This window comes from Calidris pugnax, unplaced genomic scaffold (genome assembly GCF_001431845.1).
Source record: "Calidris pugnax isolate Ruff unplaced genomic scaffold, ASM143184v1 scaffold219, whole genome shotgun sequence".
NCBI classification, from domain to species: Eukaryota; Metazoa; Chordata; class Aves; order Charadriiformes; family Scolopacidae; genus Calidris; species Calidris pugnax.
In genome coordinates, this window is record NW_015094507.1 from 12,230,403 (window position 1) to 12,251,311 (window position 20,909).

The 20,909-nt window shown below is 34.9% G+C and overlaps 1 protein-coding gene across 3 annotated transcripts in view; it reads left to right on the top strand.

Annotated features, from left to right (window-relative positions):
• ASCC3 (activating signal cointegrator 1 complex subunit 3) overlaps positions 1-20,909 on the top strand; it is a 257,319-nt gene that overhangs the window by 100,479 nt on the left and 135,931 nt on the right. For all 3 annotated transcript variants that reach the window (XM_014964733.1, XM_014964734.1, XM_014964735.1), the window contains exons 12-13: positions 6,449-6,625; positions 9,769-9,840. In XM_014964733.1, coding sequence (XP_014820219.1) covers positions 6,449-6,625; positions 9,769-9,840 — 249 coding nt within the window. The remainder of the gene's footprint in view (positions 1-6,448; positions 6,626-9,768; positions 9,841-20,909) is intronic.

The following is a 20,909-nucleotide window of genomic DNA, read 5'->3' on the forward strand; positions in this document are numbered from 1 at the left end:
TTAGCTGAGGGAAAATAATATGGTTTCTAATAGCAGTTTCTGCATGGTTACATTTTTTCAGTACCTCTAGATTTTTAAATATGTTCTAAATGGAGGACTGAGATCACAGTATTTTCAGGGTTCATTGGAAGCAGAGTAAAACTCATTTATAAAATTACTTAACTAGATGGTTGCCTAGTAACAAATGCATTCTGTGCAGAGTGTTTGAGTTGTAGATAACGTCCTATGTAGAATCTTCAAAACAGTATTAGTAATTGCATTTTTACTGTGTACTTCTGATTTTCCAATTTTACTGTTTTTTCCATTTTTGTTCCTAAAACTAGGAAATTACTAGCTATGTGGCCTGATTGACAGCTTCTTAATTCTTTCATTAGACAGTAAACAAGATATTGATACACAGTTAAACACTGGTGAAACATTCTAACTTCCTCAGTCATTTTGAAACACCTTTAATTCATTTTTTTCTTTAATATTCTAAGAATTGCTCCCTTTTTTCCCTTTCTTTTTCATCTTTTTTTTTGGATAGTGTGAAAGACATAGGTCTTGTGAGAGGCTGAGACTTAGAGGCATTCTTGGGGTAGGGTGGTATCTAACTAATTAGTAATATGAATCCTTGTACTTCATTCTCATGGTTTGGGCTGGATTGGCCAATCAGAATGACAGATGCTTCCCCACCTCCCTCTCCAAAAAGAGGAGAGGAAGAGATAAAAAAAATTATGAGTTTAGAAAAAATCAAAAGTTTTTTAATGAAAATATTAATAAGTTAATAAAAAAATAAGTGGAAAATAGTAATAATAAAAAATAATGAAATATATACAGTATATACAAAACCACATCAAGCTACTGGGATGACAGTCACGTCACTAACAGGCACAGGGAAAGTCCCAGACTGGACACGGCAACGGACAGGAGCTGGATACTGGATCTGGAGTCAAGAATGCTTGGATCAGGGTGAAAGGCAGACAAACAGATGAGTCTTCCTTGGATGCTGACCATTGAAAAAAGAGGGCTTACCTGTTGATCCCTCAGCTTTTATACTGGTCATGATGGAATACCCTCTCTACAAATGTGACCCTTCTACTCTTTTCCGCTTCTAGCTCTCCAAGGGGGAAAATTACAAAGTTACTCAACTTTGGCTGTTACAGCAGCAAGTATAAGTGGGAGCCTCTCTGCATACCATTCCTTGGCATAATCAGGTCTTACCACGCTGAGAGTAAACAGTTTCTACACAATATGTTGTTAATTTTAGAGTTTAGCTCATTAGAAGAGGCCCAGCTAAAAATTAAAATTACTGAACAGAAAATTGCTTCTATTCTACCTCAAACCAGGACAACCACTGTTGAGCAGGGACCCCAGGAACCTAAGATAAGAATTCATCTTCTTGCACATCTAGACTGAAAACTAAGAAGACAAACTAAGAAACACTTGTGTCTAATTTTCTGTGTATCTTGTGTTTAGTCTGCATCTGAAGGGCATACAGACTACAGAGGGTATGTAGAGGGTGTGTTGAAGTGATCCTGGGTCATCTGAATATCAGATTTATTTCTAACCAGTGTACAATTCTTCAAAAATTAGAATGTGTAAACTTGTCTGATTCACTTAATTCTGTGCTTGAGTCGAAGAATCATGGATATGTTTTCCATCTGGATTGTAATTCATTCTGTGAGTATGATATTTTAATACATGGAAATGGGAAGACTGCCAAGATCACAAAGTTCAGGAAGAACTTTAGAAGTCAGATAAAAGAGTATCTCTATGCATACTCTATATGCTCTCAAGTGGTGGCTGTAATGTAATGAAATGATATGCAAATCTTAAAACCTATTAGGAAGAAAATGATCCTGCTGTGATCAATTTACAATCCAGAGAGGCACTTTCCATACCTGGTCCTTTATTATTCACAGTGTAAATGCAGATGATGCTTGAGTGTGGAAGTTGGTACTGGATAGCTGTCATCTATTTATTTTTTTCTGTATGCATGGAATTTCATAGTGTGATAATTGCGTTCTGTGAATGTGTATGGTGAACATGCTGCCAATTCTCCACATGCCATTCTGAATGCTTCTGAATTAGATATACTAATTAGATATGTCAATTAAACATAGTTATGGCAATTTTATTTCTTACTTCCAGTGTAATGTCAAATCAACAAAACACAGTAAAGTTTTCAAAGAACATGATGTGCAAATACTGTGACAGTTCGGTTTTCCTAAGGAAGCCTTGTAACTTCCAAATGGTGCTTATATTTTTACTGAGATAATTAAACACATATGAAGATTACGATGTTTGAGATTGTGTGCCAGTAGTGAAGAAGGAGTTCTTAGCTGTGTGCCACCAGCCAGCGGCAGGGAACGTGAACAGAAAACTTTGTCAACTAAAATGTCTTTTCAGTAATTTTTACTGCGGTTTCAGAAAAAGGCTATGTGTTCATGGTGTCTCGTGTAAGAAGGCACAATCTTTCATGGGGACTTCTAGGACCCAATAATAAGTGATCCAGCACATGAAAAATACTAATGTTTGAATAGACTACATTTACAAAGGACATCTGCACACTTTCAAGGTTTACTTTTCTTTAGAAACATCTGAGAGCAAAACATTTTAATGCTTGCTCTTAAAGGGAATGTCAGAAAAGTAGTTGTAAAATGCACACTGAATTCTGTACTACAAATGTGTTAGAATTCTAAAAACCGTTATGAAAAATAAAGTCTGCATAGTTCTTGGATAGATGAATAATAGCTAAATAATTAAAACTGAATTATAATCACAGAAAAAATTCAAAAATAAATAATGTGTTATGGTTGCGTACTCAGGTAATTTTGGGTTTTTTTGGTTTTTTTTAGCACAGTTTTAGTCACTGCTGTTTGTGAATTGCCATGTATAATTAAAGGAATAAGTAAAACTCATTCTCTATATCTGTGTGATGATGTGCAGACACATCGAGTTTTAGTTTACAGTTTGAATTTGATGTGAGCATAAAATAATTGGGAGAATTTTTGTGATACATTTTATCTTTCAGGGTAAATATACCTCTGCTTCTTGATTATTTACATATAGATATATATTAATAATTTATATTTTGTGTTGCAAAGTGGATATAAAGGTAGATGGTAAAAAATAAAGAAATTTCATTTGGATGACCTTGAAAGAAGTTAATAATACTGATGGAATGATTTAGAGTTTTAGTAGTCTTTATTTAATTATGTGATTAACAAAATGCTACTATAGAGCAAAAGACGTTATTGCCTGGTTTTTTCAAGCAATTTGGATTGATTTTTGTGGCTTGGTATAAATAGAAAACTAATTGTCCAAATAATTTGCAAATTTTAGATTTACAAATTGTAAAAATTATATATGTTCTATATACATATGCTCAAAAATATGTAAAGTATAATGTAAAATATACATAAAAATATTTTTTTTAAAAAAATCTGCTGTGCATATTATTAATTTTAATCACTTGCTTGTGTTCACTCTCTGCTGTGGTTTTCATGTGGGGTTTGTAATGCAGGGGGTTTAACCAGCTCCTTAACTCCAGGGCCAACTGCCAGATCAGTGAAGTTAAATGGCTCCTTTTTACAAAGGTTTTGAAAGTGGCAGGTCGCAGTAAACTGTAGCTGTTCTCTAGGCGTTCTTTGTGTTTTGAGAGAAAACTCTGAACAAACAGCTTACAGTTAACTGGTGTAAAAATTCATGCTGCCATGGTTATTAAGCAGAGTTCTTGTTAATTGTTTAAATATTTTTCAAATACTTGGGAATAAATTCCCAAGGGAATAATGACAGGCCCAGAGGAAATGGTCTGAAGTTGGGGCAGGGAAGGTTTAGATTAGATATTAGGAAGAATTACTTTACTGAGGGAGTGGTCAGGCACTGGAACAGCCTGCCCAGGGAGGTGGTGGAGTCACCATCTCTGGAGGTATTTAAGATAAACGTGTAGACGTGGCACTTCAGGGCATGCTCTAGTGCCCAAGATTATTGGTTTGTGGGTGGGTATGATGTGGTGGGGTGTTGTGGTTTTTGTTGTGTTTGGTTTTGTCCGTTGTGTTTGTTTGGTTTTGTCCGTTGTGTTTGTTTGGTTTTGTCCGTTGTGTTTGTGTCGTCGTTGTGTTTGTGTCGTCGTTGTGTTTGTGTCGTCGTTGTGTTTGTGTCGTCGTTGTGTTTGTTTTGGTTTGGGGTTGGTTTTCTTTGGGTTTTGTGGGTTTTTTTGATGTTGGACTCGATGATCTCAGAGGTACCTTCCAACCATGGTGATTCGGTGATTCTGTGATTCTATTTGAAATGCTTTCCTACCTTCAGATGGAACCGAGCACATTTTCAAACTAGTACTCTCAGGCTTTTAGATTTGAAGAAAGATAGTTACTGAATTTAGCAAAATCAAATAATGTTTTCCAGATTGGAGCTCAGTTATGCTTTCAGATTGTTGTATGTGGTATCAGGTGATTGTGACCAAAGTATGTGATAAATATATCAGCAAGCGGTTACTGTTCTTACAGATTCAAGTTTTTTTTAAAAAAAAAGTGTGTAAACATTAAGTAAATTAAACTTTTATACCAGGTGCAGGTGCCCAGGCAGCAGGACGGGGCAGGGGGTTGCATGAGCGGCCTTTGTGAGGAGAGGCCCGGGCTGCCCCGAGCCGGACACAACCGGTTCCAGCCGGCTCTGACCCACCACAGGGCAGGGCTGAGCCCCACAGCCAAGATGGCGGCACCTTTGGGAAAGGGCAAAACCGCTGTGCGGTGGTTGAGAGAGAGGAGTGAGGAAAAAATGTGTGAGAAACAACCCAGCAGACACCGAGGTCAGTGCAGAATGAAGTCGTGCTCCAAGGGACTAAGTCAGAGCCGAACAAAACCACACAGGCAAAAAAGAAAACCACCCACTCTCCACCCCACCAGCCAAAAAAATGTGCCCTCATAGCTGTGTGGTTGAGGTTGACCGTAGTCCTTAGGTCATCACATCATCCAGCTATAAAAAGCTGTGTAAGAAATGATAATGCTTCTTCATACTCTTCAAGGTGAATGCTGCTTTTAATTCCCTGCAGATAGAAGACTTGTGAAAGTCTCATTTGTCCCAGTCATCTCAACATTTGCATATAAGATGTTGTTGTACATGGGCTTTCCTTTGCGAAGTTGCTCTTTAAGTGCAAAAGGGTCAATCAGCAGGTTTTCTGTGTTTAGTCAATTTCATTCGCAGTTTAAGCATCCAGATTTTTGCCATGGGACATGTCCATTACCAGGCACCTGGTAATGTGGTTTACTTTGTCTGCTTGATGTCTGTGGAGTTGTTGGGAGTGGTTTCTTTTGGGATTTGGTTTATTGTTATGATGTGCTTGTTATTCACCAGGTCTGTGTTATAGTATAGTGTGTTTTTATCTTAAAACTTTTAATTCATCTGTTTTAACTACAAGGCATTTCCTGTTACTTTAATTCAAACACCTGAGTGTTTGATTCAAAGTCTGTATTCTAAGTAAAACCTCATATTGTTATGAACAGGACTTAGCCAGGTAGAAGTTACCAGCATTCACACATTAGAGACAAGTTGAGAAATTGCATATATGACTTCAGTTATCATGTCTAAAAAGCCTTTTGATGAAAATTACTGTGAACTTTGCTTCAAAATAATTATGCTTGTAAAAAAAAGTTGTCAGCCAGCCTACGTGGCTCCTAATATTCCAGAAGGAAATGGGAAAATTCTTGTGTAATTTCTTCATTCACATCTTTTGGCTGGTTTCATTCTTTTTGAAAATTACCTGGAAATACATACGATATGCAGGCTTTTATATGGGACAGAGTATTTCATTGTGAAGTACCATTACTGTCTCTTATTGAATGGGAAGACAAGTAATGCAAACATTTGGGGCATAATGGAAAAAAAAAAAAAAAAAAAAAAAATAAAGTGATTCACAGCAGCTTCTTGGTATTTATATATCTTCAACTCACAGAAGTACTGCTACATACTGGAGAAATGCAGATAGTAATGAACTAGACTAGATTGTCTAAGAATGTTGTTGAAAGGTCTAAGCAAAAGACAAGACTGAGGAATGGTACAAATTACATTCTTCTTTCTTTTCAGAATTGTGCTGTGATTTGGACTAAGGAAGAAATGATACCAAATTATCTGTCCTAGTTTTGCCTATAAATTGGACTATCACTTCTTAACAAAGCCATTTTTACTGCTATTGTTCCTCCATATCTGTTAATGACTGCTAACCTTTCGGAGAGCAAAAGTACAATAAAATAGAAAGATGAATAAGCAAGATTTGATGGAATTGCAGGGTGCTCTGGTTTCTTCAATGCAGGGTAATCACTAACTCACATCTATTGTTCACCTTTTATAGAAAGTATTAACTCTGCTTTCACATTACTATTTTATAAGGGATGTTTTAAAAGTCTCTGCTTTGATTTCTTGGCTTATAACACTTGGATCATTCAAGCGTTTTCTTGTTTTTTAATAGGTTGAATCTACACAAAGTATGATTAGGATTTTGGGCCTTTCAGCTACATTACCCAATTATCTTGATGTTGCTACATTTCTACACGTCAATCCCTGCATTGGACTGTTCTACTTTGATGGCCGTTTCCGACCTGTACCACTGGGGCAAACCTTTATAGGAATTAAGACAACCAATAAGGTAAAGAATCATGAACAGCGAAGAAAGAGTTGCTGTTTGTTTTAATCATGCTTCATGTATGTATGTGTAGGGGAATATTGGTTTATTATGCTACAGGTGCTTTAAGAAGCATATTTTCTTCTGTATAGACATATACATAATTGAAAGCTACTTTAAGGTTCTTTAATTTCATCAGTTTATAATACTTGTAAATAGATCTTGTTGCAATAGGATACAATGCTATCTCGCTTTGCATTACCTCCTCTTCACTAGTACGTTTTGCTTGATTAAGGAGAAATTGTCACCCTCAACTGCAGTCACTGTAGAAGCTGATTATTCTGCCTTTCTTATTTCAGTTTTCCACTTTGCTAGAAGCAGTGATGCTTCTTGTTTGGTTGTAAGAATGCATGAGGAACGTTGTAAGAAAAAAAATTTTGATGGCATTTGGATATATATATATAATATGATATGCATTGATACCAGTTGGATACTGGTGAAGATCATAGCATGCTAAGCCATTAACCATCATACGTGCACATCTGATAGAAAACACATTAAAATCGTCCTCAAATGAGCTTCTTAACTCTTTGTGCTCTTGCATATTTTGGGAAGCAAGCCATGGTCAGGTATAATATTCATATTAAAAATACTAAGTGCAGTGCTACTTGACACATAAATTATAATTCTTCTTTTAATACAGGAGCTACTACAAACACTTTTCCATAAGATTTCCTATGCATTTCACTAGCTGATAATTACTGCTTATATAGCTCAACTTTAAAAAAAAAAAATCTTACCTGATTTAATTTAATAGAAATCAGAACATCTTCAATCAAAAGTTAATGCTGTAGCTTAATTGATAATAGTATTTGGTTTTCTTTTTTGCAAAAATCGACATTGCCTTTCTTACAAAGTTATTTAAATAGTTCATTCCATCTGCAATGCAGGAAAGAAACTTATTTTCCAACTGCAGGGAGCCATTTCAAGTCTATGCACACAAGAATAGTTTACCATATGGTGGTTACCACGATTTGCATATTTTAACCTTCATTAATTGTTTCAACTACCCTCACTGTTATTTGCTGTTACTTTTCTTTAATCTTTTCCTGTTACTTGATTTGAATATTTAGTTTATTTCCACTGTATGGCAAGAAAAAAGGAAAGACTCCATTTCTTCATACTCACGTTAGAATGTGTTTGTGATTGAAAAATCAAAGAAATATTCAAGTTATCCTGTAAAGTTTGAAATTATTAAAAAAAACCCAGTAGGTTAAAAAAAAATAAACAAGGAGATGACAAAATATTAGGAGGTAGTAGTTACACTGAAATGTGAGTACCTGGCAGACAAACCCAACTGTTTTGGTAATGCCATAGACAGGAATTTGTCTTTTTGCTTTTCAGAGGAATTTCATTATGGATTCCATAGAGTAAAACACATTTTGCAGTCAAGATAAACCCTTCATAGCTAATGAAAAATAAAAGTATTAAGTGTCTTTGAGAAGGGATTCTATTTAGGATAATGCTAATGTTAAAGCTGCCAAATTTTTACCAATATTAACATGCCTCTGCTCTACATGAGAGGAAGAAAGCAGTGTAAGAACTCAAAGAATCAAAAGCATTTCTTGCAGAACATCACCCAGTGCAATAAATACTATGCCTATATCCACACTGATGAGTTGCAGGGAGATAGACGGCTGTTAGTTTGTTTAGTTAGATGCTTTGTCACAGTTTTCTGACATGCTTCATCCAAAAAACTTCCCAAAAATTTGGAACTGATTGGTTATTTGCCAAATCATGTGTAAACTGTAGGCAAGCTTTCAAACAGAAGGATGGCATGGTGTATATATTAAGTGTAGAAGTTAGCCAGGAAACCTCTTACAACTCTGTATGTTGAAACTTCTAAAGCGTATGGGACCAAGACTAAATTTGGCTTCTTCAGTCAGAGGTCTGTTATTGTCAGATATTTTTCTTTATGCATGGTTTTGTTTTCCTCTTTAGTTAAAAATGTAAAGAATACATAAAGTTGCATTTCTATATATGTATGTATATAAGTCCACATTTGTATTTCTGCACTGCCTATATACATTTCTCCTTAATGATTTTCAGTTATTATTATTTGAAAAAATAGTTAATTAAAATGCTAACCTCTCATTTTCAGAATAATTAGACTGGCTACTTGCCTCTTGCTCACGTGTCCATATTGTCTCATCTTTTTATTCCTATGCTTTTAAGATGCTAAATATGAATGTTCTCTTCTTCCCTCTAAAGCTGTTTCAAAGCTCTGCTTTTCAACTTTCAACTATTCTAGATAAATCCCAAGTACTAAGTTCCCATTTTTTAATACTTACATGCTTTGCTCTTGTAAGGCATTTCTTTGTGTCCAAAAATCTGGTTATAAAACAACTATCTTCTTTCCCCCCGTGAATGCAGAATGGGGTGATTGTTCTGATTTTGAACTTCATTTATTTATTTTGATTTGTCACAATACCTTAATACTGAGACACATTAAAGTAGATACATGCTATTTATATTGTGATACATTTAAGAAATAGGAAAAAAAATAATCTTTAGCTTGAAGAATACTTTTTATTTTAACTGAACTCTTTATTTTAGAACCTTACTGAAACATTTTATTTATCCATAATTGGAAACTCTGTACATGGTGCTCCCCTTCTTCCCTATGCGTGACCAAACTATGAAGTAATTTCTGTTTTCTGTGGCAAAAAAGCTGACAATCTGTAGTATCTGGATATGTATATATGCAATGTAAAATCTATTCTTGCAGTACCAAATGGAAAGAAGTAGTGTCAAGTAAGATGATGTAGTAATGGATACTTCATCAGTATCTTGTAGAAGTAAAAAGAAGTAAGATTCCTTAATATGGAACAGATAAATTAAATACTATAACTGGGTTACAGCTCTTTCATCATTAAAAAAACCAAGTCACGTAATAAATTTTCTGTCCATTGCCCTTACTTATATTTTATCCGCTATTTTTGTGTTCTATTTGTGAATTTAAGAATAGCAAAAACATATTGTTAGGAATGGGAATCAATATACTATAAATATAGTTGCATGATCACTTTTTTTTTTCATGGATATGTAGTAGAAAATATAGAAAGATGGAAATGCTTTTAATATGAGGTATGGTATTTGTTTTTCAGGTGCAGCAGCTGAATCATATGGATGAAGTATGTTATGAAAATGTGCTGAAGCAAATAATGGCTGGACACCAGGTATTTATTTTTTGTTTCGGTTTGCATTCAGAACACACATAAAGACATTAGTTTTGATCATCATAACAATGCATTAATATTTTTTTAAAATTTTTATTATTTTGAGATACGTCACTTCAGAGGTGATATCTAATCTTGAAAACACTTTATAGAACCAGCGTGCAAGAAAATCTAAACTGGCTAAACAGTGTTAGTTTCTAGGTAGGGTGAATATTCTTGGTACTTTATATCCCTTAAAGTAACTAATGTATATGTATGTCACATATAACTATGTATATGTATATCACTTCTTTAAAATGACAAGTCAAAGTAGGTTCTTAGGTACATTTATTGATTAAAAAAATGAAAATACAGCATGTAATTATTCTTCTTAGCCTTTCCTGTATCTTTCAAATTCTAGTGTCTCCTGTTAGAGATGAGGCATGAGAATTATGCAGAGTGTTCAAGACATGCTGTGCAAGAGCTCATCATCTATCATTTGAAATATCCTGGGTTTTGTGTTTTGTTTTCTTTTTAAAGGAAGTAATCCTTCATTTTGCTTTACAATAGAGGTTTCTGCAGTGAATTTTCAAGTTTGATATTCCCTTCTGCTACGATGGTGGGCTTACCTTGTTTGTCTGAATGGTTCATCATTCTGTTACCGTTGTGCTCCTGAATCCCCCCCACACCACATCTCATTTTTGGCAGAACTTTGCACACACCACAGTGTGAGCAGCAGTAGTTGCAGCAGGTGTGGCACCTGTTCAGAGCAGGAACAAATCCTACTGCCATGTGATCCTTGAAGAGGCTTTTCACTGAATCACAGATATATAAAATTCTTTCCCACACAGTCACACTAAGAACTGCACGTTTTATCTTTTTCACAGGAAATTCAGATTGTGTTTTTTGAAAGAGGAACAGTTGGTTTGTGACTTGAGGGGAAAAAAATATTTCAGCAACAGCTTCTTAGTCCTCCTGCTCTCCCTGCTTTAACACTGTTCTTCCACTTCTCTTGTTGATAGCAGTTACTGTTGTTACATTTGGAAAACTTTCATGAAGATTACATAGGGAAATGCTGATGTTTTTCTGAGTGAAGACTGTTAACAAAATTTGTTGGCAGTACCAAGGGAACTTTAGTTTATTTTCTCCTCGTTGTCAATTGTGCATGTATCTTACCAAATTCCTAACACTGAGGTACGTTTAGTTGCTTATCTTTCATTTCTTGTTGTGTTTTTGTGTATTTTCACTTGCTGTAGATAAACCTACAAGTAGCATATTCTTTAAATCAGTATGTCTAAATAAGTAACATATCTTGGAAGTTGTATGGCAGGAAGTGGCATGCTGTTCCAGCATATATGTTGCACCTTTCTTTCCCTCTTTTTTTTTCACACTAGAGAAAAAAAAAAAACTGTCAGCAATCATATATAATATTATTTGAAAAATTCAAGTACAATAAGTTGTTTAATTCTGACAGGAGATGCTTTTGTAGCTTTCCTTTGGAATAGTTTTAGTTCCTGTACTAGCAGCTGAATGCATGAGTGTTTTGTTTTAAGGCATGACCTACAGCTGAAGGAGGTCAAGTGAAGAACTGGAGTCTACTTAATGTTACAGTTTCAGCAGCTGACACTATTGCTGATCACAATTTCTGAAAATTGTATTTCAAACCAACAGAGTGTATTTTCAGACAAAGCAGAAGTACCGTTTCCTTTTCTATATAAATGTTGGTTTGATTTCAGAACACTTTGGTTAATTTGATTCAATTGATTGTAAATGTTAAGCGTTTTCTTTGCTTGAAAATGTTTTTTCTGCTATGATGTAGAATGTTCTTAAATACACATCTAAATTCAAATCAGTTACACTGGACTTTTCTTCACAGTATTTAAAACTTGTCTTGATACTTATGAAACAAACATTCATATCCAGAAATGAATGATATACAAATGCTTGTATTCAGTCTTGACAATGCAGAATCAAGCATGTCAGCTTGTATAATACAGATAATTATATAATAATATAGTATGTAGCATTGTACCACATATTAAAAATTAGTGATTTCTCCTTTTAATGAGTATGCTATGACAAATTATATGTCATTAAACTAACTGCAGATGTTAAAAAAAAAAAGTGGGGAAAAAAATAATAGGGTCACATAGATATACCAACATTGAAATGCCTGCCCTATAGTGGAAGATGAGTGAAGTGAATAGTGGAAGTGAATATGAGTAATATTGCACTAGGAAGGTGTTCTTTAGTGTCTTTTCACAATTTTGAGACTAGTCTTTGATCTTCTAAAGGTATCACCTTCTTCTGATTTTCTTAGTTTTTAAAAATCCATTACCTGGTGTCCATATGCACCATAATCTGTTACTGTCATGCTCTGTTACCTCTCTTAGCTTTTGTTATTCTTGAAACTTGTGTTTATTTACATTCCATGTGTGTTAAGTGTGTTTGCTTTTTACAAAGATGTGGTTATTTCTAAATATGCTTCTTTAAAAGATACATTTACACCTTCCCCCCAATACTTTAGAATAAATTTCCACTCCAGTTTTATATCTGTATGGAATTCAGAAAGCTGCTGCAATTTTATTACTATTCAGGCAGTAATGTGTGACAGACACAGATCTCATTGGCAATACTCCAGAGAGCCAAAAACCTACTTGTTCTGTTTTGTACTGAAGCACAAGAAATATCAGAATCAGAGGAAAATACTTTCCCTCTTCTAAAGTTCCCTGACTCCACCTTCCTGCGGCCACCAGACTTTCACGGTGTTGTCTCTTTTAAGATTCCTTACCAGAGTCTTTGGAATGTCTTAATAAATTAAATTCAACATCGTTTGTTCTGTTGTTCTGTTAACTCATTTTCAAAGAAATCCATTGTGCTAGAACCAAATAATTCCCTTTTATGGAAACCACGTGGATATGTCCCTGTGATATCATAGGTTGAAGTGTGATGCTTGGGCTGAGTTATATGTTCATATGTTTTAATAGATGTATGTGTGTTTTCATTTTTTAAGACTGAGGCTGGTAGGAGGTAGTTGCATTCTACAGGCATGTGTTTTGACAGATGGAGAGAAGCTTTTTATGTTGATTTTTCAACAGTCATCCTCTGCAAGACTTCAAGCTCTTCCTGGCTACTGGGAAATTAAGAGTTGGTGATTCAGCCTTTAATTTTGATCCATCTGCTCAAACTAATGAGATATCTCATTTGTAGGCTTCACTTTGAATTACCAAATGCAACTGAAGCTATAACACTTGTCTTATAGCACAGTTCTCCTCTTGTTTAACTTGAGGATAGATACAATGATAGATGAGTTCCCCTACTGAGTTTTCTAGGTTTTTTGTTATAGAAACTTTTTATCATGACTGAAGAATTAAGATCAGAAAATGTCCCAAAGGTTTCCAGGTGCTTTTTAAGTTGCTGTGCTATTTTTGTAGAATTGCTAACAATGTGGATCTTCATTAGGGGGTTTCTTTGTCAGATCCTTAAGACTGCTTTAAGTGAGAACCTCTAGTGCCGTTAAGCCTGCTTTCCTGGGACTGTCCTTCTGTGCTCAATTGTAGCTGGCGAGTATTTGTTTTTATGTTGTACTTTGAATTAACTATGTTCTTATATTATCTGAAAAGATGTTAGATCCTCTTGGACTGATTTGCACTTTTGGAGTTTATTTCTACCTCTTGATAAACCAAAGATTCTTTAAACAAAGGAAAAAGAAGAAACAACTGAAGTTACACACTGTTCATCAGAGACTATGACTCTGTGCTCAGTTGCATGTAACGTATTTTTGCCAGCATTTATCTTGTGGGAGACTGTTCCCTTGAAGACTGAGTGAAGACTCAGTCATCAAAAATGATCATTCCCTCAAAGTGATTGCATCTGTCTCTTGTCAGGTGGTCACTAGTAGTGGCCACGAGCATTAACAGCATTAATTCAGCTACAGAACTGAAAAAGCTTCTTACATTTTACAGCCCTGTGAGAAGGGCATCTAATGGTGATGGATTCTGAGGAGTGTGTAGCACCCTGCTGAGGCAGCCTGTCGAGTCCCTCGTGAGATCAGCAAAGACAGCAACTTCATTTCTATAACTTGAAACATTGCATTACTATCAAGTTTAGGACAATACATATCATACTGACTTTATCTACCCAATGTATGAGGGGGACAATACCCTTATCATATTATGTTTTGAGAAATTTTTGAGTCTTTTTAAGGGTGGTTTTTTTTTTCCCTCTGCAACAAATAATAAATAAACTTTATTTTAAAATTCCTGTTTAAAAAATATGGAGCTTTTGCTTTTTGCCAAGGTTCAGTTGGTTAAGTTACTGTCCTAGTCACTTTACTCTTCTCAACTCTGACCACCACTGCTGTTGTCTAGGTTCACATCCATTATATCTCCTGCTGTTCCTGACCTTTTGCTGTTTTATCTCACTACCTTGGTTACCGAGAGATGAATGTATTTTTCTCTTATTGTCCCCGTCACCTCTTAACTACTTTTGCTGTTATGAATTTGTCAGAAACTTATTGTGTGCCTTTTTTCTTTTCCTGGTGTGATTTGAACATTCTCTCTTGATCAAAAAAACCCATAAAAACCTGAAATCACTTCAGGTTTCTTGGGATCTTGTTGTTAATTTCTTGTATTATGAATTAGAAGGGGAGTTGCTGAAGTTCTCTGACAGCTTTTGGAGGAAGTACTTCTTCAAACTGCACTCATAAAACACTCTTTGCCACATTCCCCAGACTACTCATTTCTGGCTCTGCAACCTTTTCATATTTTTTTTTCTCATAGCTGATTCTCTTTGATATTACTTAAACCTTCGAAAGAAGTCCTGTGTTCTCTTTGCCCTTGGTGTTGTTTCAGCAGGTATCCTATACTTACTCTCTGCACCTTACTTTCTTATATGTTTTTTTTTTCTGACCTTCAATACTCCATTACTCGTCTTCAGCCACAGATATCTACGTTTCAGTCCTGATTCCTTACCCAGTACACTCTGCTCGGTTGCCATTTTGGCTGTTTTCAAGTTGGAGCGCCTTTGGCATTCTCTTGTGTTCTGAACCTCTTTTCCTTTTCAAGATGTGAATATCTGTGTTTTCCCACTGCTTTTGAGAGCTTTCTGTGTAATTCTGAGGTGACATGCTCTCTGTTTTAACTTTTCTTCCACTAGCTCTCCTGCTCGGTGAAACTCCTTGAAAATCCATTTTCTCACCAAGCTTGGTATTTTCAGTTCATGGCAAAAACTGCCTGTTCAGTGGAATTTCTGACATCTTTCTCATTGCCCTTGCTGTCTCTGTGCAGGAATTGAGGCTCAAGGTATCAATACTTCAGTGTTGATAGCAGAAGATGCCAGGTTGTCTGTTGTCTGGATCTTTGAAAGGGTAAATAGCTATTGAAAGCCTCACCACAATATCCAGAAGCAGAGGCAGTAGTAGTATTCCCACATATTTAGCAATAACTCTGGCTAACTTGAGTGTCAGCAGGCTTTGGGAACAGTAAACCAGTGGAGGTATGGCAACCTTTTTGGGATTAACATGCTGGAAATTTTACTGCTGGGACTAAAAGTGTAGAGGAAAACTACTTAAAACAATGAACAGCCTTAGACAAACCATCTGTTCTCAATGATGCATTATGAGTAGTTATTTCAGAACTGCCCATTTTTGCTTATTTCAGTTCAGTTTGCTTAATAATGTTTTGAAGAAAAGTGCTTTTTTCAGATGGTTGTTCTGAGCTTATGATCTCCTGATTTGAACTAGTTTCTTGGGTTTAACTGGCTGCTTCTGCCTCACCATTTTGCTTTTGCAGTATTGTCTCAACTGCATCTGATATACCTATGACAAGCTTTACCTTTTATCTTTTAAAATGAAATTCAAATATTTTTTTAAATACAGCCCTGTACACTTGATAAATTTTTAATTAATGTATGCATTGGGTGGTTACTGTGCAGTTTTCTGGAGATCAACCTTGCTTTATTAATTAGTATTTATGTACTTAATTAAAGTATTGTTCTATACCACTGTTCTGCATTTAGTTAATTAAAAGTAATAATGAGATTTTATGTATTTTTTTTAAATCTTGGAATAATTTTGAAGTATCACTTTACTCTTTCGGATCAGGAGTTTTGATGTCACAGATGATAAACAGCTTACACTTGAATGTATATAGTCAAAACTGGGTTTGTGTTATATATTGCACAGAAAGCACTCACTTTTTCTGTAATTGTTCTCTATTTACAGTAATTGACTTGAACTTTGCAGTACTAAGAAGTATCATCTTGTTTTTCTTACGCTATCTCAAACCAAAAAAGAAACACTGAGTAGTTATTTTAAATCTATTATATTAAATTGTCAGAAGTGAATTTGACAGGTATTAATTTTGTCTGTAAAAATGATGGATTAAGTTTCTTTATTATCAGTTTTCCAGCTCTTATTTGGTTGCAGAAACCATGTGAAGATAAAAGTTTAATAAGCTTAGTTACTGCAACTGTTGACAATGCTTTTATAGCTGTGTCATAAGATAAGATTTAATAAAAAAGTATTTTCTTCAGAGATCTCTCTGGAACTTCGTACCTTGAGAATGAAGCTTGTCCCAGTATTCTTCCTGGGTGAAATAGTGCTTATAGCACACTTTGGACAAATAAATCAAAAAGTTACTGGATTTGTTAAAATGTATTCCTTACCTGGATTTTTTTTTTTTCCCCTGGACTTCCATCTTAATAGCCTAAAAAGTTTGGGTTTGTAATTCTATATCTATACAGATTGTGTATTTTTATATACCTACATATATGCAGAAATATACATATATACAGAAATATATGCAAATAAGCTACACCAGGTGATGAATTAGAAGCAAATGCAGAAGCTGAAGTGGTCTGGCAGGATAGCTGAATTATGGCTGATCATTTCATTTCTGTGTCAACTGATTAAGTAAAGACTTGAATACTTTGGATAGTTTTCTTTAGAAATTCTTTTGTGGTTTTTGCACAATTACGGCCCATTTCTATGTATGGTTTCTTTAACAAAATCACAGACAAACTAATTCAGTGATGGTGCACTATTTTTATGTTCTGCATCTTCATTATTTATTTATGCACTTCGTTTCCACAATAACTGCCTTCTGCAATTTTGAGGATATAATAGTTAATATAATCTTATGCCTGAATAAATGAAACTCTTACTTTTTAATTAAAATCACTTTATTGATATGCTGTGTAGAAGACACTCTTCAAAAAATGTTAAATACCAGATGTTTCAGGTTATTGTCAAATGATATATACATATATGTCAAATGATATATACATTCCTTTATATTTTCCAGTCAAATCTGTTCGGCTTTAAGCATTTAATACCTTGTCAACTGCCTATATCAACAACTGAGGAAATTGCTGGACATGGATGCCATAAGTTATTTTTTAGTTAGGTAGCCTCTAAATTAGGTGGCCTTCTAAATGTGCTCTATTCCTGTGCCTTCTGTGCTGTTTTCTGCATATATGTCTTTATTTACAGGGTAGCTTGTCTATATATATCACAAACACTCAGGTGTTTTTGATGCATTTCTGTTTTTTCTGATGATGTAGAAAACCTGTTGATTAGGAGTGAAATAAATTCTGGATAAAGGTCTGTGGTTTTAAATCAGTGCTGCTCAGAAATAAGCTAGAAAACCTGACTGTTTTGTTCTTCAGTTATTCAGTAGATTTATTTATTTTACTGGATCTTATACAACCATGAGATATAGAGGTTGACATGGCAATTTTCTTGCTCTTTTTAGTTAAGTAAAAGGAATGGGAACAGATATGAAGATTTCCCCCAGTATCCTCAGTATCCCCAGTATCCTTCAGTAAAGCTGAATAGAATCTGTGTATTCCTACTGGCCCCTGGTTTAATTTTTCATTTTGTGGATGGTGTGTGTATATATATGTATAAATAGTTTTGAAAACATAAGAAGAGATATGGTAGATGTGATGACTCTTACTCTGGACTGATATTTGCCAAAACAAAACATAATTTATCATAATGTAGAAACTCATTTTATGGTAGAAAGTCAAAATAGTTAATGTCAGAACAGGACAAAGGGAAATTGTTGAAACAAATTCTTGCATGATCTTATTTTTCTAAAAAAAGATGCAGTCAAAAGCTGCTTATAATTTTGAATAGTTGTTCAAGTCCATTGGCATCTGCAAAAATGCAATTGTTAACTGCCTAATGACATATATTTGCATAGTAATAGACTAGCTATTCTTGCTTAATTTTCTGTACAGGAATAGATATTGCTATTTCTATTTCTATCCTGTCAATTAAAATTCAAAATAATTTCTACTACCTGTAGGATTCAGTAAAGCATTGTTTGTTTGTTTTATTGAATAATTTGCCCTCGACTTTAATTTCCACTCTATTCATTTTTCCTCTGCATTTTGTCATATATTTGACTAATGTTACAAATTGAAGATAGTGTAGATCCCATTATACTTTTCTGAAACAAGTTTCTTTTAGTGTCCAGAATCCATATTTAAGCATTGATTCCATAACTGAGCATTTATTTTACAGGCCATCTAATGTAGTTCACAATATAAAAAAACAAGATCATAAACACAAGTGCTTGCTATTTTTAAAGTAATTAATAATTTAGAACTTCCTCATGTAAATTAAATCAGACAAACCATTCAGCATATAGTAGTGGAAAATTGTTTATAACCGTTGTATAGGTATAAATGAAGTGCAATGAAGTTTCATATGGGCAAGTACTTTTTACTCAGAAGCATCCTCCCATTAGTGCTGCTGCATATACATTGACTGTTCGTCAGTGTAAAAGTTTGATTTCATCAGTCTCCTATTTTAATGCTACAGGCTTAATGTCAAACTTATGGGTCCAGAACTGTTTTAACCATAGCTTTGGATGGAAATGACACCGAACCCCTATAGCTTTCATTTTTCTGTAGTGGCAGAAGATGTGATGCTCATCTTGAGCTTAACTGGATGCCTCTCTGAAATGCCTGTGGACTCCTGCGTGCAGCGTATGGAACAAAAGGGAGAAGTTAGGGGTCTGCATCCAGTTTGTGAACTAAGATCACATTCAGATAAGAGATATGATGTGATATCTCACATGATGGAGTGCTGCAGTGGGTGGAAATGTGAATGCTGGGAGAATCCTTGGCTGCGATGATCATGAGATGGTGGAGTTCAGGACTGATGCAAGGAACGAGGCAAAAAGTTAGATAACAGCTCTGAGCTTCAGGAGAGCGCTTTGGCTTCTTCAGGGATCTCCTTGGAAGAATCTTATGGCAGATGGTCCAGGAGAGCTGGTTGATTTTCAGGGGTCACATCTTCCAAGCTCAATAATGACCCATCCTGATGCGCAGGAAATCAAGCAAAGGTGGCCTAAGACCTGCATGGATGAGAAGAAACTCTTAACAAAACTCAAACATGACAAGGAAGCATATATGGGTAGGAGGGTAAAGTGGAGACAGGAGACCCAGGAGGAATATAAAGGCACTGTCCAAACATGTAGGAAAACCAAACCCCATGAGGAGGTGAATCTGGCAAGGGGTGTAAAGGGCAACAAGAAGGGCTTCCACAAGTACAGCAGCAGCAAGAAGAAAACTAGAGAAAATTATAGTGTTTTGCTGAATGGGGCAGGAAACGTGGTGACAAAGGACATGCAGAAGATTGAGCCACCCAGTGCCCTCTTCACTTTGGTCTTTGCCTACAGGAATCCCAAGGCCCTGAGACAAATGTGAAAGATTGGAGCAAAGACTTTTCCTTATGCTTACCCTTACATAAATCTGTGCAACCTTATTGGAGACACCCATACATGTTGAAGGAACTGACTGATGTCATTGCAGAGCCACTTAGGATAATCCTTGAAAGACCACCATGATCAGACAAGGTTCCTGAGAACTGAAAGACAGAACATGTCATCCCTATCTTCAGAAAGAAGAAAATCATGTCTGTAACCTGACCAGCAGTAGCTCAGTTGAGGTTATAAAGTTAAAAAGCAGAGGAAAAAAAACTCAGAAGATGAGGAAGTAAATTTATTCTAGTTAAAGAAAAATTCCTTGATTGCCCCAGGCTAAAATGTCTTGTTAGATATAATTCTAAAAAGTCGATTTAATAACTAACAGTAGTAAGGCCATTTTTTCGTGATGGAATCTGCCTTTCATGGGGAAATCTATGCACCTTTTAAGTCATTTCTTGCCACCTGGAAATCACTGAGACAGTAAGTTTTCAGAATGCCTATAAATTATATTGAAACAAGAAAAATATATGTTAAAATACATATATATGTATTGTTGGAACTATGTGGAACTATTCCAAATGTACTTTTACACCAAAGATTTATGACACCTACAAAATAGAAATAGAATTAGATAAATAGCTATGTTAGATTTTTTTTTACTAGAGTCTGTTGAAGTTTTTTCAAAAATCCTAGTTTTTGTTTAAACAGGGATGATCAGAAGTAATTTATTTAAGTGAATAATTAAATCAAAACTTAGTAGAGACAGCAATTAATGGTAATCTATCAAGAGTTCAAAGTATATCACATTAGACTACTGATTAGCTGATGCAGCATTATAGATTTCTTTGTTGTAGTTATTAGTATTTTATGTTAAAGTATTGTATTATGTAGCTTCATTCTTCAGCAAAGTTTGCTGAATATTTCTCATTAATGTACAGATGTTTTAATGGTGACTCTTGCTGATGGTTTTTTTGGTGGTTTTTTGACCCCTCAATCTTGAATGAAAATTCTGGATTCAAATGCACATTATTTAATTTTTATGATGAGTAAATGCAGTCTGCTTTTAATTTGTGAAGAATTTTCGATACAAAAGGAAGGATATGTAAAATGTCTCATTAGAACTAGTTTGTAGGTAGCTTACTAATCCTTCAATTTGCTGTAGTGTAAAAGAAGATCTTAATACAAATGCAGATTATATCAATATTTCTTTTAAATACAAGATGTACTACAATGAATGAAAACAATTAGAAAATATATTCAAATTCTAATGTTGTCTTAATAAGTGACAACCTGCTCAGAGTTTTCTGTTCCCATGGTATTAATATGCAAAATACAAAAATCTGCTAAAATAATAGCAAGATTTCTACATTA